Source organism: Ambystoma mexicanum, chromosome 4q (assembly GCF_040938575.1).
Source record: "Ambystoma mexicanum isolate Mex_15411 chromosome 4q, UKY_AmexF1_1, whole genome shotgun sequence".
Taxonomy (NCBI): domain Eukaryota; kingdom Metazoa; phylum Chordata; class Amphibia; order Caudata; family Ambystomatidae; genus Ambystoma; species Ambystoma mexicanum.
Genome location: NC_090928.1, coordinates 1,041,369,034 through 1,041,381,925, shown reverse-complemented (window position 1 = coordinate 1,041,381,925; position 12,892 = coordinate 1,041,369,034). Strand labels below are relative to the sequence as shown.

Below are 12,892 nucleotides of genomic sequence, written 5' to 3'. Positions count from 1 at the left end.
CCTATCACTAATGCCCTTTTGCAAAATTCTGCAATCTGAGTTCAAATTCAGAAAGTACATCTTTTAAATAATCCAGAATGTTACACTCAAGATGGATGTACTGTGCTGATACATTTGGTGCCTTGCCACTTCATCCCTGCAATCATCAATATAGCTTTACTTCAGCCTTTAGAAATTGCCTCATTCTATCAACATATCATGTGGGTTGTTAGCACCTTTATGTGAAAGTTGGCATTGGGACCCTCAAGGGTATATAATAAGCAGATAAATGTTCTTGATGATACTTATCTGGTTGATTACATAAAAAAGTTCATCTTTTAAAGTTATTAATTTCGTTCTCTGAGAGGTTTAGATTAACATATCTTCTACACTGCAGTGCCGTCAAAATGTGCACATGATTGTGAACTGTTCAAAACAGTAGAAATGATTAGGCTCTTCTGATAGATGTATTTTCAGAACTAACTTTGCATGCCTTAAAATTATATAATTATTTTTCTTAATCATTGTTTTTAGGCTGATGTTGGAAGTGACGAGATGCATGTGCCATTGCTTGACACAGAAGATGCGTGGATGTCCGTGGAGGGTCCCACCTCCATTGTGGAGTTAGCCCTAGAACAAAAACACATTCATTACCCTTTGGTTGCGCATCAGTCTACATTGTGTTCTTTATTGTTCGCCATAATGAGGTTTTCTCTCAAATCTGTGAAACCACTGGCTCTCTTTGATAGCAAGGTATGATTGTTTTGTAAGTCACTACTAACAACATATTTGTTTGTCGACCTCTGTAAGGACATTATCAAATGAAATGTTATATACCTTAGTTTTCTAGAAATGATTTAGCATGTTTTCTGTGTTTGACTCCTTTTACTTTGATGGATTGTTTTGTGTCAAGTCATTTCACCAGTGATTTGAAATAACAATACTCCTATTTTCTCCTTCTGCATGTTCTTTGTACACAACCTCATATGTAGACCAATATTTGATGATTAGTCAAAGCTGTGTCTTTTCCCTAATTCTTATTCTAAATATTCAATTATGGCTACTTAGCAATAGCTCAAATAGCACCCGTTTTAGGATCATTTAACCTTTCTCATTCTTGGGCCATCCAATAAAAGTAATTCAAAGGAAGTGAAAACTAGCAAATGGCAGGCAGTGTGCATGGGAAGATGTGCATCCCATGGTTACTATGAAACTTTTACATTCTTAGTCCAGCGCAAATTAAAAGTGTATTTGTTAAACAAAAAACATTATGCTACATGTTACATAATTATTTGTATTTGTATTTATTTGTTTATGTAGCAAATAAATACAAATACAAATCAAGAGTTCTTATTTATCAAGAGTTCTTATTTAGTGGTCCGCATGTGTCTGTCTCAGAGCTGAAGTTGTTCCTTTCAAGTTGCAGACAGATCAAAGCACTGCAGTTTTTAATTCAGTTCTGCAAAATACCAAAGCTTGTTCCGGGTGTAGCAGAATAAAATCAAGATTTCATGTTAATCACCATTTGTGGCAGGATTGAAAAACAGGGACAATTAACCATTTCAATAGATTGCATCCCACCCAACAGATGCGTAATCTTAAGTATTCATTCTTCAACGGCAGCTGTCATAGGAATCTTTTAATGTGTACCTCAACAGCCCAACTACATGGTTTTGGAAGTGGCACCATCTGCCTTAGATATAGAACACACTATGTCCCATGACATTAGTTCCTTTTTTTCCATGCGCATAGCACGCTGTGTGGGCACATTTTTCTCAGAGATAATTATTTACGTGCAACATGCCCGGAACACCAATGGTCTTGGTTGCCTCCCTCCAACTCCCCCCCTACCCCCTCTATAACATCTGCTTCTTTTGTTTGGGTCAGGGCCCGATGTGACAGAGCGTGGTTCCTGCCAGGCAATGATTAAAGAGACTCTTAGAAAAAGCGCAGCAAAGCTGGCTCTGAGTCAGCCCCCATCCAAATCAGCCTTGAGTACTCCCTCGAAGAGTAAATCTTTTGAAGAGGGTAGGTTTACCAACCCCATAAAGCATACTCCCAAAATAACCTCCTCACCTGAGCGGTAACCTAGAAAAAAGCACAAGTAACATTACAAAAAGCCCCATTCGAGGGTCGAGTCCCATCTTTCCTCATCGCATAAAAGGAAAAGACGCTGCTTTCTGAGGGAAAAGGATATGAAGATTCATCTAAATCAGCTGAAGATCAGGTGACTTACCCTATTAGTTCATTGTGCTTGCACAGAGGCAATTGTTTTTACGAAACAAACAATGGACAACCTTTACAAAAGCCTCAGACCTGACGGTATATGTATCGGTGCTGGTGGCAGAGTCTGGGCCCTCGGCGTCTTCAAAGCTAGTGTGGGCAACTCGGGGCAATGATACACATCATACTGCGGCAACAGGTCTTTATATAGTGCCTGGTTAATTTGAATTTGGATTGGTTGAACGACTAAGGAAAGTAGGGGAATCGCTAAAACTGAAGAGGCATTTCTATAAAAAACAGTGTCAGGGTGGGCCATCGAAATACGTTTCTTATTCTCCCAATATATCAATGCAAGAAGTCCTTATCGCCTCCTGGACACTCTCGCTACACAGGAAATGTTCAAATGAGGTAGCTAACAGAAAGTCTACAAACCTAGGCTTAAGAGTCCTTAGTCTCCAGGCTATCCTTTTTTCAATTAGTTTAACAATTTTGACAAACAAAACAAACCACAACAGCAACATACCTTACAGGAAGCAACTGGCACCAGACCAGTGAGTACAATAAGAAATCCTACAGAATGCTACTGAGGTTACAGGTGCAGAGACTGACCAAATCAAGACAAAGCTTTTGCATGCAGAGAATAAAACAAAATAAGAACACAACCATGGGGGAATGAACTCATATGCTGAGGGGATCAACAGCATTACGGTTCATGGGTAGCAGTTACCTACAGCTGGTGACATGGCAAATGAGTTAAAAGGAGCAGTACACCATCAGGAACATCCCTGCAGGCCCAAAATGCCTACACCATCGTGAAGGCAGCCATGCTTTGGGGTTCATGATGGATCAACGGAAAATCATAACTTTTCACAAATAAATGGATGCCAGGTTATAGGATAGGAAGACAAATCCCCTTTGTTAGTAGCATCATTTTGATCTATAGCCAAAGAGAACCAAACCCTACCCCACCACTCACGAATATCGGAGGGATACATTTACATTCCAGTCATGTGCCAGGATAATCTGATATGTCATCAAAAGGTGTGAAACCAGCTGGGCACCTTTACTAGATATCCCATACACCTCCCCCCGCCACCCTGGTGCCACATTCCCCAACAAGACAGTTTTTTGGTCCATGGGCAAATCCTCCACTGTAATGGTCTTAATGTGGGATAGTATTTCCTTCCAATAGTGCTGCAGAAAATAACAAGACCTCCAAACATGAAAGAAAGTGCCCACGGCTTGTCCACATTGCCAGCAGGAAGATGGAGTTGTCGTATGCATGTTGTGAAGGCGTTCTGGAGTACTGTACCACCGGGTGAGAAGCGTATAACTGTTTTCTTTCAACTGAATGCAATGGGAGGACCTAGAGGCTCTAGACCAAATATTAAACAACGATAAATCATCAATATCGCCCCCTACAGCAGACGCCCACAGGTCCATATAAGTATGAGGGGGGCTAAAGCGTTTATCATTAAGAATCCTGTAAAGAGTGGATATTTTCCAGGCAGGAGGATCTCCCACAAAAAGACCCTCAAACTAAGTAGTGTCCCTACTCCCCTCCATTTTCATTTTAGGGACCCAAGCCAATGACGCAACTGCAAATAAGTATATTTAGCCACCTCTGGAGGAATAAAGGACTGTTGGCATTCTTGGAATGACATTGCACGCCATCAGTAAATAATTAGCCAACCCTCCACAGACCGCCCAGTGCAAAAAGGCCCTGAGTGCCAGACCCGGTGGAAAGGCGGTTTCTTCCGGAGAACAGGGGTAAGCGGAGAAGGTGTCATAAGGACATTGTACCGTCTATTAGCTGTATCCCAAACCATCAGAGATGCCTTAGTGGCTTGTAACGTGGAGATGGGGTAACGTCTGTGTGCTTGGGGAATCCAACACCACTCATGTAATGGTGCTCCCAAGCCCTCTCTCTCAATCTCTACCCAATGCTTCTGAATACCAAGGGCCCTTGATCCAGAAAAGGGGAAAGCTGAGCGGCGTAATAGTAACTTTTGTAGGGCAGGAACCCCCAACCCTTGATCTGATCAGCCAACATAGTCCGCCAAGAGACCGGGTGAGGCTTCTCGGCCCAAATAGACTTCAGAATTTGGCCTATACATCTCTCAGGGTCTTCTTTGGAAAAATAAGAGGCATGGCCTGCATCACGTAGAGAAGCTTGGGTAAAAGGGACATCTTCACAGCCATGATCTTACCCAGCCATGAAATTCTTTGGTGGGCCCATCGCGCCAGATCATCCTTGAGTTGTCTGCAAAGGGCAGGGACATTACTAGAAAACAAAAGTGAGTGGGACCTAGCAAGATGGATCCCCAAGTAACTCAACGAGTCCTGGCTCAATTGAAAGTCAAATTGAGACTTAAGGCCCTCAACCGCCCTCTCCAACTCCGTTATATTAAAAATATATGTTTTTTAAACCCAGAGACCCGGCAAAACAATTCCATGGCAGAAACTATATGTGGTAGTGACGCAGCGGGTTTTGCATAAAAAACAGCAGGCCATCTGCATAGAGGGCTAGCTTATGGTGAGTCGGGCCAGTCCGTACCCCCTCTATAAGAGCATTGGACCTAATCCGCACAGCCAAAGTTTCCACGATTAGACCAAAAATGAGGCGACAAGGGCCAACCTTGACAGGTGCCTCTAGACAGGGGAACCGGGTCAGAAAGGAACCCACTCAATTTGATCCGAGCTGTAGGTCGTACATAATTCGCAAAAATCCATTTCACAAAATGTGTTCCAAACCCAAAGCTGTGTAACACCTCCCTGGCGTATGACCAGTCAACTCTGTCAAAGGCCTTCTTGGCGTCGACTGACAACACCGCCAGAGAGGTGTTGCGGTTATGTGCCCAATCAATAACGTCCGCTGCTCTACAAATATTGTCATGGGTCTGTCGACCCGGAAATAAAGCTGGTTTGATCAATGTGGATCAAGGACAGTAGGACAGAGATCAGCCTGTCTTCCGGCACCTTTGAATGGATCCTGGCATCGTAGTTGAGCACTGCTATGGGTCTGTAAGAGGTGCACAATAATGCATCCTTCCCAGGTCTCAGTATTAGCAATAATGTGGATTCACCCATGGATGGCATAACCACGCCCCCTTCCAGAAAACTATTGACTGCAGTGACTAGGTGTGGAATTAGTAAGGCAGAAAAGTGCTTATAGAAGGCCGCTGAAAATCCATCTGGGCCTGATGCTTTATTCGTTTCCAGACCTTTAACAACCCGTAAGACTTCTTCGGGATATTGGGGCTTCGAGTCTCTCACGGTCCAACTCAGAGACCCGGGGGAGAGTGTCTTCTCATAGAAAGGAGCGCTGAAGATCAGTACCCAGGCTCTCTGCTCAAAACAAGTCACCATAGAACCGAGAGAGAATACGAAGCTTGACTTCCTCAGATGTATGCACCTCTCCAGCATCGTCTGTGATGGACCGGATAGTATTACAAGTCTGGCAGGACTTCAGCTTATAAGCCAAAAGACGCGAGGACTTGTTGGAAGTATTGAAATAATGGTGTCTAGTCTGGAGCAACTGATACATCTTAGAAACCCAAAGCACCTTCAGCCTGGCCCTGGTCCCCTGAAACTGTCTATACACTGCTCTTGAACTCTGCTGTCTATATTGAGCCTCCAGAACCCAAATCCTCCCTTCGATAACAATCTGGTGGGCTACCAAAGCTTTCTTCCTCTGTGAGCCCTGGGGAATAAGTTCACCTCTGATAGTAGGTTTAAAGGCCTCCCATATAATTTATAAAGCCATCCCAGGTGTACAATTCTTCTAGAGAATTTGGGAGATCCAGTACGAAATAGCCGCATGGATAACTGGGTCTCGAAAAAGGGAATAATTTGTCTGCCACTCATACGAAGGTTGCAACCAAACCGGGAAATGATCGGCGACCAAAGCCACTTATCACGATCATAGACTCCAAAATCTGACTGGTGAGGGTGCGCAAAATTAAAAAATTGTCCAATCTAGAGTACGAGCGATATGCATGAAAGAAAATGGAATAATCTCTTTCTGTAGGGCGAAGGTGTCGCCAAAGCATCTACTAACTGTAAATCAGTCATACCTTAGACTAAATATGGGGAGCGGCTCGATCCCACCAATGAGCAGTCCCGGGATCTATTGCGATCCTCTTCTAGGGTGACATTCCAGTCCCCAGCCATAACTAAATCCCCCCTCTGAAAATTAACCACCTCAGGGAGCAGATCAGCATAAAACTGGTCCTGACGCTGGTTCGGACTATATACTGAAGAGCATGAGTGTCCTCCCAGCACCTCCATGATAAGTCCAATATAACACCCTCCAGGGTTTTCGGGGTATCCCCAGTTTAGAAAAGGAAACGGACCTTGCCACCAGAATTGCAATCCCTGCTTTCTTGTCAGGCAATGAGGCGAAAAAGTGGTGCAAGTACCAAACCAAACTTAATCTCAGCTAGTCCCATCTAAGAAGGTGCGTCTCTTGCAACAACGCAATATCTGCCACCAGTTGAGTCAGTCTGGTCAATATACCATGCCTTTTCATGGGGGAATTGAAACCCTGGATGTCCAGGGAGATGAATTTAAGCGCCATTCAAATGAAGCTCTACATACTTGTGAAACAAGAGCGAGATTGGAAACCCAGCCGTGGCTCCTGGAGGGTAAACCAAAATAGGCTGGTATGGGAGCGCCCCGCTGAAACCCACGTAGGGACCCGGGAACCCCTGTCCATGCCCCACAAGCCTCCACCACCCGATCAGCGAGAAGAGAATAGCGTGCAAGACCTAAAGAGGGAAGCGAACATAGCCTACATTGAACTATAAACCTGACAAACTATATGAACTAAATCCAGCAGAACTATACTATGCCCCAACTGCAGGAGGGGGAGACCTAGGCCACAAGAGAACCGACATGCTGCCAATAAACAAGATCGTAGTGTCTCAGTTGGGTTCCGCAGAATCAACATTCCTTTCACAGTGGTCCCGTAGCAGCCTTCGTCTGGATTGTACTGGAGACCAGTCCTGTAGCTGGCCCGGATCCTCTGATGTCTCTGGGAGTTCAATTTCAATCTCTGAAGTGGGGATTTTCAAGGTGGACACTGCTGCCTGCAATGTGTAGAACTGATGCCTCACGCCATCGATGGAGAAGACAATTTTGAATGGGAACCCCCACCTGTAGGGCACTTCTTTCATTTGCAGCCAACTCGTCAGGGACCTCGGTTATCGATGCTTGAAAATGGTTGATGGGGCCAGTTCTTGAAATAGCTGGACAGCAGACCCCCTACTAGCTTTTTGCAGGATGAGTTCCTTAGATTTAAAGTAGTGAAGTCTGGTCAGAACATCTGGAACCAATCCTTTCCGCTGCTGGAAGTTGGAGAAGACTGGGTTCGGTCCAGGGTAAGATCAACTCCCTCTGAGTCACCCAAGATTGCCTCAAACAGAGCCCTCACGTAGTCCTCAAGCTCTGAGTTGGCCACCATAGTAGGGATTCCCCGAATCCTAACATTGTTTCTACTGGATCGGTTTTCTGTGTCCTCCAGCTTATCCTCCATGGAGTGGAATCTGGTCTCCAAAACCTGACATTGCTGCTCCATCTCGGCTTGATTATGAGAGTGGTCTTAAAAGGAGGACTCCAATTCTGATATGCGCGGTTATATGATATGGCATTTATAATGCTCCTATACAGGGGGCGTGGCCTGGAGCTCATGGTGATAGGAGGCTAAGGCGCCGAGCTCGAGCCGAGACGCCGCGTTACGATCCTTGTTCGACCGCAAGCAACTCGCCTCCGGGCCTCAAACTCGGACACAATACGGCGGAAATCGCTGTCGAGCGACGACAACAATCCCGAGGAGAAAAGGAGCCGGGAAAGCACAGTTCTGTCCGGCGCGAACTCTCCCCCTCTCCACCCTCGCCTGCGTTCAAGATGGCGGCCCCTGCGTTGCTCTAACGCGGCAGAGGTTGCCGCGACGCACCGCCGTCGCGAAGACCAGCACACAGAGGAACGGGTCATTGGTGGATGCGACCCTGGGGAACACACTCCCACACAACCCCGAAGCCGCGCACTGAGCGCCTGCGGCCCCTCCGACACGCAGGACGCAGGGCGCAGCGAGCAGCAGCCAACAGGCGCTATAACTCCTCCCGCCGAACGGGCGACGACATCGTCCCCCCAAGAACACTGATCGCCGCTGGGAGTGCAGCTGACGTGCCTGCAGAGGGGGCCAAAGCCCATGAGGTGAGGAGACAGGGGGGGCCCCGCTAATCTCCACAGCAGCACCAGCATCCGCTGCTCTGAGCTCTGACCCCATCATCGCCCAGCCCCCCTTGATCCTCCCTCGGGAGCACTAACACCATCAACCCACCCCACGCTGCCTGGGAGGAACTTATTACACCTGCAACTTGAGGGTCACTGCTACCCAACGCATCATTAAGGCAGCATCACTCAACCAACGCCCCCAGAGTCCCGCCATGTCTGCCAGAGGCAAACCAAAACCTGCCACGATGGACAGCTACGTCTCCACAAAAGCCAGGACCTCGGCCGACCAGCACCCCACTAGCCCCGATCCCACAAAACCAAAAAACGCAGACCCCACCGAGAACCAATCACAAGTGCTGGAGGCTATAGCATCCCTGCGCACTTTCATTGACACCAAAATTGACGAATTCCGGTCTGACATTCAGCTAGTGAGACAGGATGCCAGGAATTTAACGGACAGGGTCGCCTCCTCCGAGGCAACCATCAAAGAGACCACAGAAAACACTGTAGAGCTGAAAGCTAAGGTGACGGACCTCGAAAGGAAGGTGGCTTTTCTCGAGGCGAGGGCTGAGGAGGCCGAGGGGCGTGCCAGAAGGAGCAACATCAGGATACTCGGAATCCCCGAAGGTGACGAGGGTCCGAACCCCACTGCATATATAGAGACTCTACTGCAACAAGAGGTGGGCGCAGGCAAACTCGCGCAAGGCTTCGCTGTCGAGAGGGCACACAGGTCCCTCCAAAAGAGGCCCCCTCCGGGCTCGCACCCCCGCCCAATAATAGCCAAAATACTTAACTTCCAAGACAGAGAAGTCATTCTCAGACACTCCAGGGAGACTGGCCCATTCGAACGCGGCAACTCAAAAATATCCGTCTACCCAGACTACACCCCAAAAGTGCAAAGAGACAGAAATTCATTTGTTCCAATCAAAGCCAGGTTGCGGCAACTAAATCTAAAATATATGCTGCTCTATCCATCCAGACTAAAAGTCATCTTCAAGGGCCGCTCGATTTTCCTGGAGACCCCAGAGGCCGCCAACATGTGGATGGAGGACAACAATTTAGCCCAAGGCGCTGACACCCACCTCAGAGACAGATGACTGAAGCAATGCAGCAGGTCACATACATGACAGCCGAAGCAAGATCACGCCATAAACACATGCACCCCCCAGTGCGGAAGCAATCTACACTACAGTTCGCTAGATAAACGCGGCTCTCGCTTGGCCCCACACTGGACTCAGGACCTCGCCCCCGCGAACAGACCAGGACAGGCCAGTTGCCTGACCGACCCCACTCGAACCCGACGCCCGGATGGGACCCGACGGTGCGAGAGCGCCTGAGCACGGCAAATTGAATGCAGTCGCTAGGCGCACCAGTTACAGTTACATTATCTGTTATGTTAGATGCACAGCCTCCACATCATCACACTCGAACGGACAACAGAAGAAACTGACACAGTACTCAACCTTAGGCAAGATCGAGGGCCAAACGCCGAATCTCCTCATCAGGAAACCTATCCCTATGGGCGGACCCCCCGGGGAGGGGACAAGAAAGAGCATCCGCACATCCAAATGACACCACAACTAAAGATACTGACGTGGAACGTGCGCGGGATGAACTCCTACCTGAGAAGAAATCGTGTCCAATCCTACCTCCGCAGAAAGAAGATCTCTATAGCAATGCTCCAGGAAACCCACCTGACGGCGGAATCCTCCTCCAAATTGGCTGAGAGATGGGGAGGCATTGGAAAGGGAGCATCATACTCCAAATACGCACGTGGAGTCTTCACATGGGTGAACCCAAGCGTCCCGTTTCGCCTACAGGGGTCGGAAGCTGATAAAGAGGGCAGATACCTGATACTATGGGGGACCATTGAACACACAACAATCTGCCTGGTCAACTCCTACTTCCCCCAGCACGGGATACCATCGCATATCACAATGTTGTGCTCTAAAATAGCCCACCACAGAGAGGGCACCTTCATTTGGGGAGGCGACTTCAACTGCGCCAGAAATGGCGTGATGGACAGGTCGGCGCCCCTACAACAACCACGCAACGCCGCCCCCACGGCTCTCAACAACGCCTTGGAACACTTAGACCTGGTGGACATATGGAGAGAGCAACACCCAGAAGAGAGGAGCTACTCCTATCATTCTGCCCCGCACAAGATTCACACAAGGATTGACTATCTCTTCATTGACAGGGAACAAGTTGCACTGGTGGAGGACACCACATACTTAGGCAGATCGATATTTGACCATTCCCCGCTGGTTATGCAGTGGAGGTTGAACGGCCCTAGGCCCCCGATCCCGACATGGGGACTATCCCCCATGGCACTCACTGATCAAGAATTCAAGGAAGATCTTGGCATTAAGCTCGAAGACTACATCGACAACAACAAGGGGTCCGTATCGAGCTGGAGTACGTTATGGGAGGCGATGAAAGTGGTAACACGGGGCGAAGCCATTTCTGGAGCGGGAGGTATTCGCAGACGCCTGAAGGAAACACTGGAAAAACACGAAGCAGAGATAACACGCCTCGAGTCCCAAGTAGACACTGCTGCTGAAAAGGAGGAGACCCTGAGGGGGCTCCGGGATGACTGTCGAATCGCATGGGACAGACTGGCGAAATTCGACTTTGCAACCAACACCACCAAAGCACACAAAGATGCCGATAAACCAGGCAGACTACTAGCATGGTTGTGCAAACGAGAACACCCAAGGCACTCCCTCACCGAGATCCAGGACGAACGTGGAGTTACCCATAAATCACAACTTGACATCAACACCGCTTTCGCAGAATTCTACTCTGAGCTCTACTCCCACGATAAGCTAGTACCCAGAGAAGACATCAGAGCCACCCTAGATGAGATCGGACTCCCAAGACTGTCCGAAGAACAGCGCGCGGCACTAGACAACGAGATCACTGCCGACGACATCAAGGACGCGATCAGATCGCTAGCCACCAGCAAGACCCCGGGGAGCGATGGACTCCCGCCCGAGTTCTACAAAACCTACGAAGCCACCATCACTCCAATACTACTGGGGGTCTACACGGAGGCGTATGAGGAGGGAATTCTCCCCTGCACCATGAGGGAAACCATCATAATCCCTATGCTCAAACCAAATAAGCCACCCGAACGCTGCGATTCGTATCGCCCGCTAGCTATGCTAAACTACGACGCCAAGATTTTGACCACCATTCTGGCTAAGAGACTCGCGAGGGTGATTGGGACCATTGTACATGAGGTCCAAAACGGGTTCATCCCGGGACGCAACACCACGGCCAACCTGAGGAGACTACAGCACGTCATAGCTGAGACCCAGGAAAGCGCCGAGGACCTGGCGGTACTTTCACTGGACGCCGTCAAGGCCTTCAACTCCATCTACTGGGAGTGGTTAATCGAGGTGTTGAGCGAGTTTGGGTTCGGAGGGGGCTTTGTGAGTTGGGTCAGGGTCCTTTATAGCTCACCCAGGGCCAGAGTGAAGACCGGACGAACGATATCTGAAGCCTGGGCGATACAAAGAGGCACCAGGCAGGGCTGTCCGCTATCACCCATGTTGTACGTCCTGGGACTGGAGCCGATTGCCATCTACTGCAGGAAACAGTTCTTTGATGCAGGCATAAAGCTAGGCAACAGGCACTTCATAATTTCCCTATACGCAGACGACGTTCTCTTATACCTAAAGGACCCACAAATGAACGCGCAGGTTCTTCTCGATGTCCTGGACAATTATGCCCGGTACTCCGGAATCAAATTTAGCAGATCTAAATCCTGCGCATTCCCACTAGCCAAACTCAACAAGATAGCTAAGGAAGATTTGCCGGAGGTGGGGATAAAATGGCAACCAGGAATGTTCCGCTACCTGGGAATCAACATAACGCATACCCCAGAACTCACCCACGACCACAACACTGAAAGAGCAGCAAAAGCACTCCGTAACTCCATGAAGTTCTGGTCAAAGTTGCCACTTGCCATGATGGGCAGAGCAGCAATCGTGAAAATGATTATCCTACCGAGATTCCTCTACTACTTTACAAATGTCTGCTACTACATCCCTATATCCTTCTTCAGAAAGCTCGAATCGCTAATCAGAGACTTCATATGGGGCCCAACTAGACACAAGCTACCCCTAAAGATCCTCACGCTGCGACACAAGGAGGGGGGGGGTCCAGCTCCCGGACCTACACATGTATTACTTAGCGGCTCAACTCAGCCATGTCACAAAATGGCTCCACGACGACCCTAATGCGGAATCAGGACTACTAAGGATAATACCTTCCAATCTGTTTCCCAAGGAATCACTCTGGAACCCACTGAAACAAACACAAGAAGCCCCTATGATTGTGCACCTGGGTAGACAAATTTTGATTAGAACCTGCTCCATCCTTCAAATGACCCACCCGTATTCTCCGGACACCCCCATCCTTGTCGACACATGTCAAACCATAACAG

General features: G+C 48.2%; 1 protein-coding gene across 1 annotated transcript in view; it reads left to right on the top strand.

Moving 5' to 3' along the window:
* RAB3GAP2 (RAB3 GTPase activating non-catalytic protein subunit 2) overlaps positions 1 to 12,892 on the top strand; it is a 2,371,691-nt gene that overhangs the window by 2,155,189 nt on the left and 203,610 nt on the right. The window contains exon 31 of the mRNA XM_069608591.1: positions 514 to 732. Coding sequence (XP_069464692.1) covers positions 514 to 732 — 219 coding nt within the window. The remainder of the gene's footprint in view (positions 1 to 513; positions 733 to 12,892) is intronic.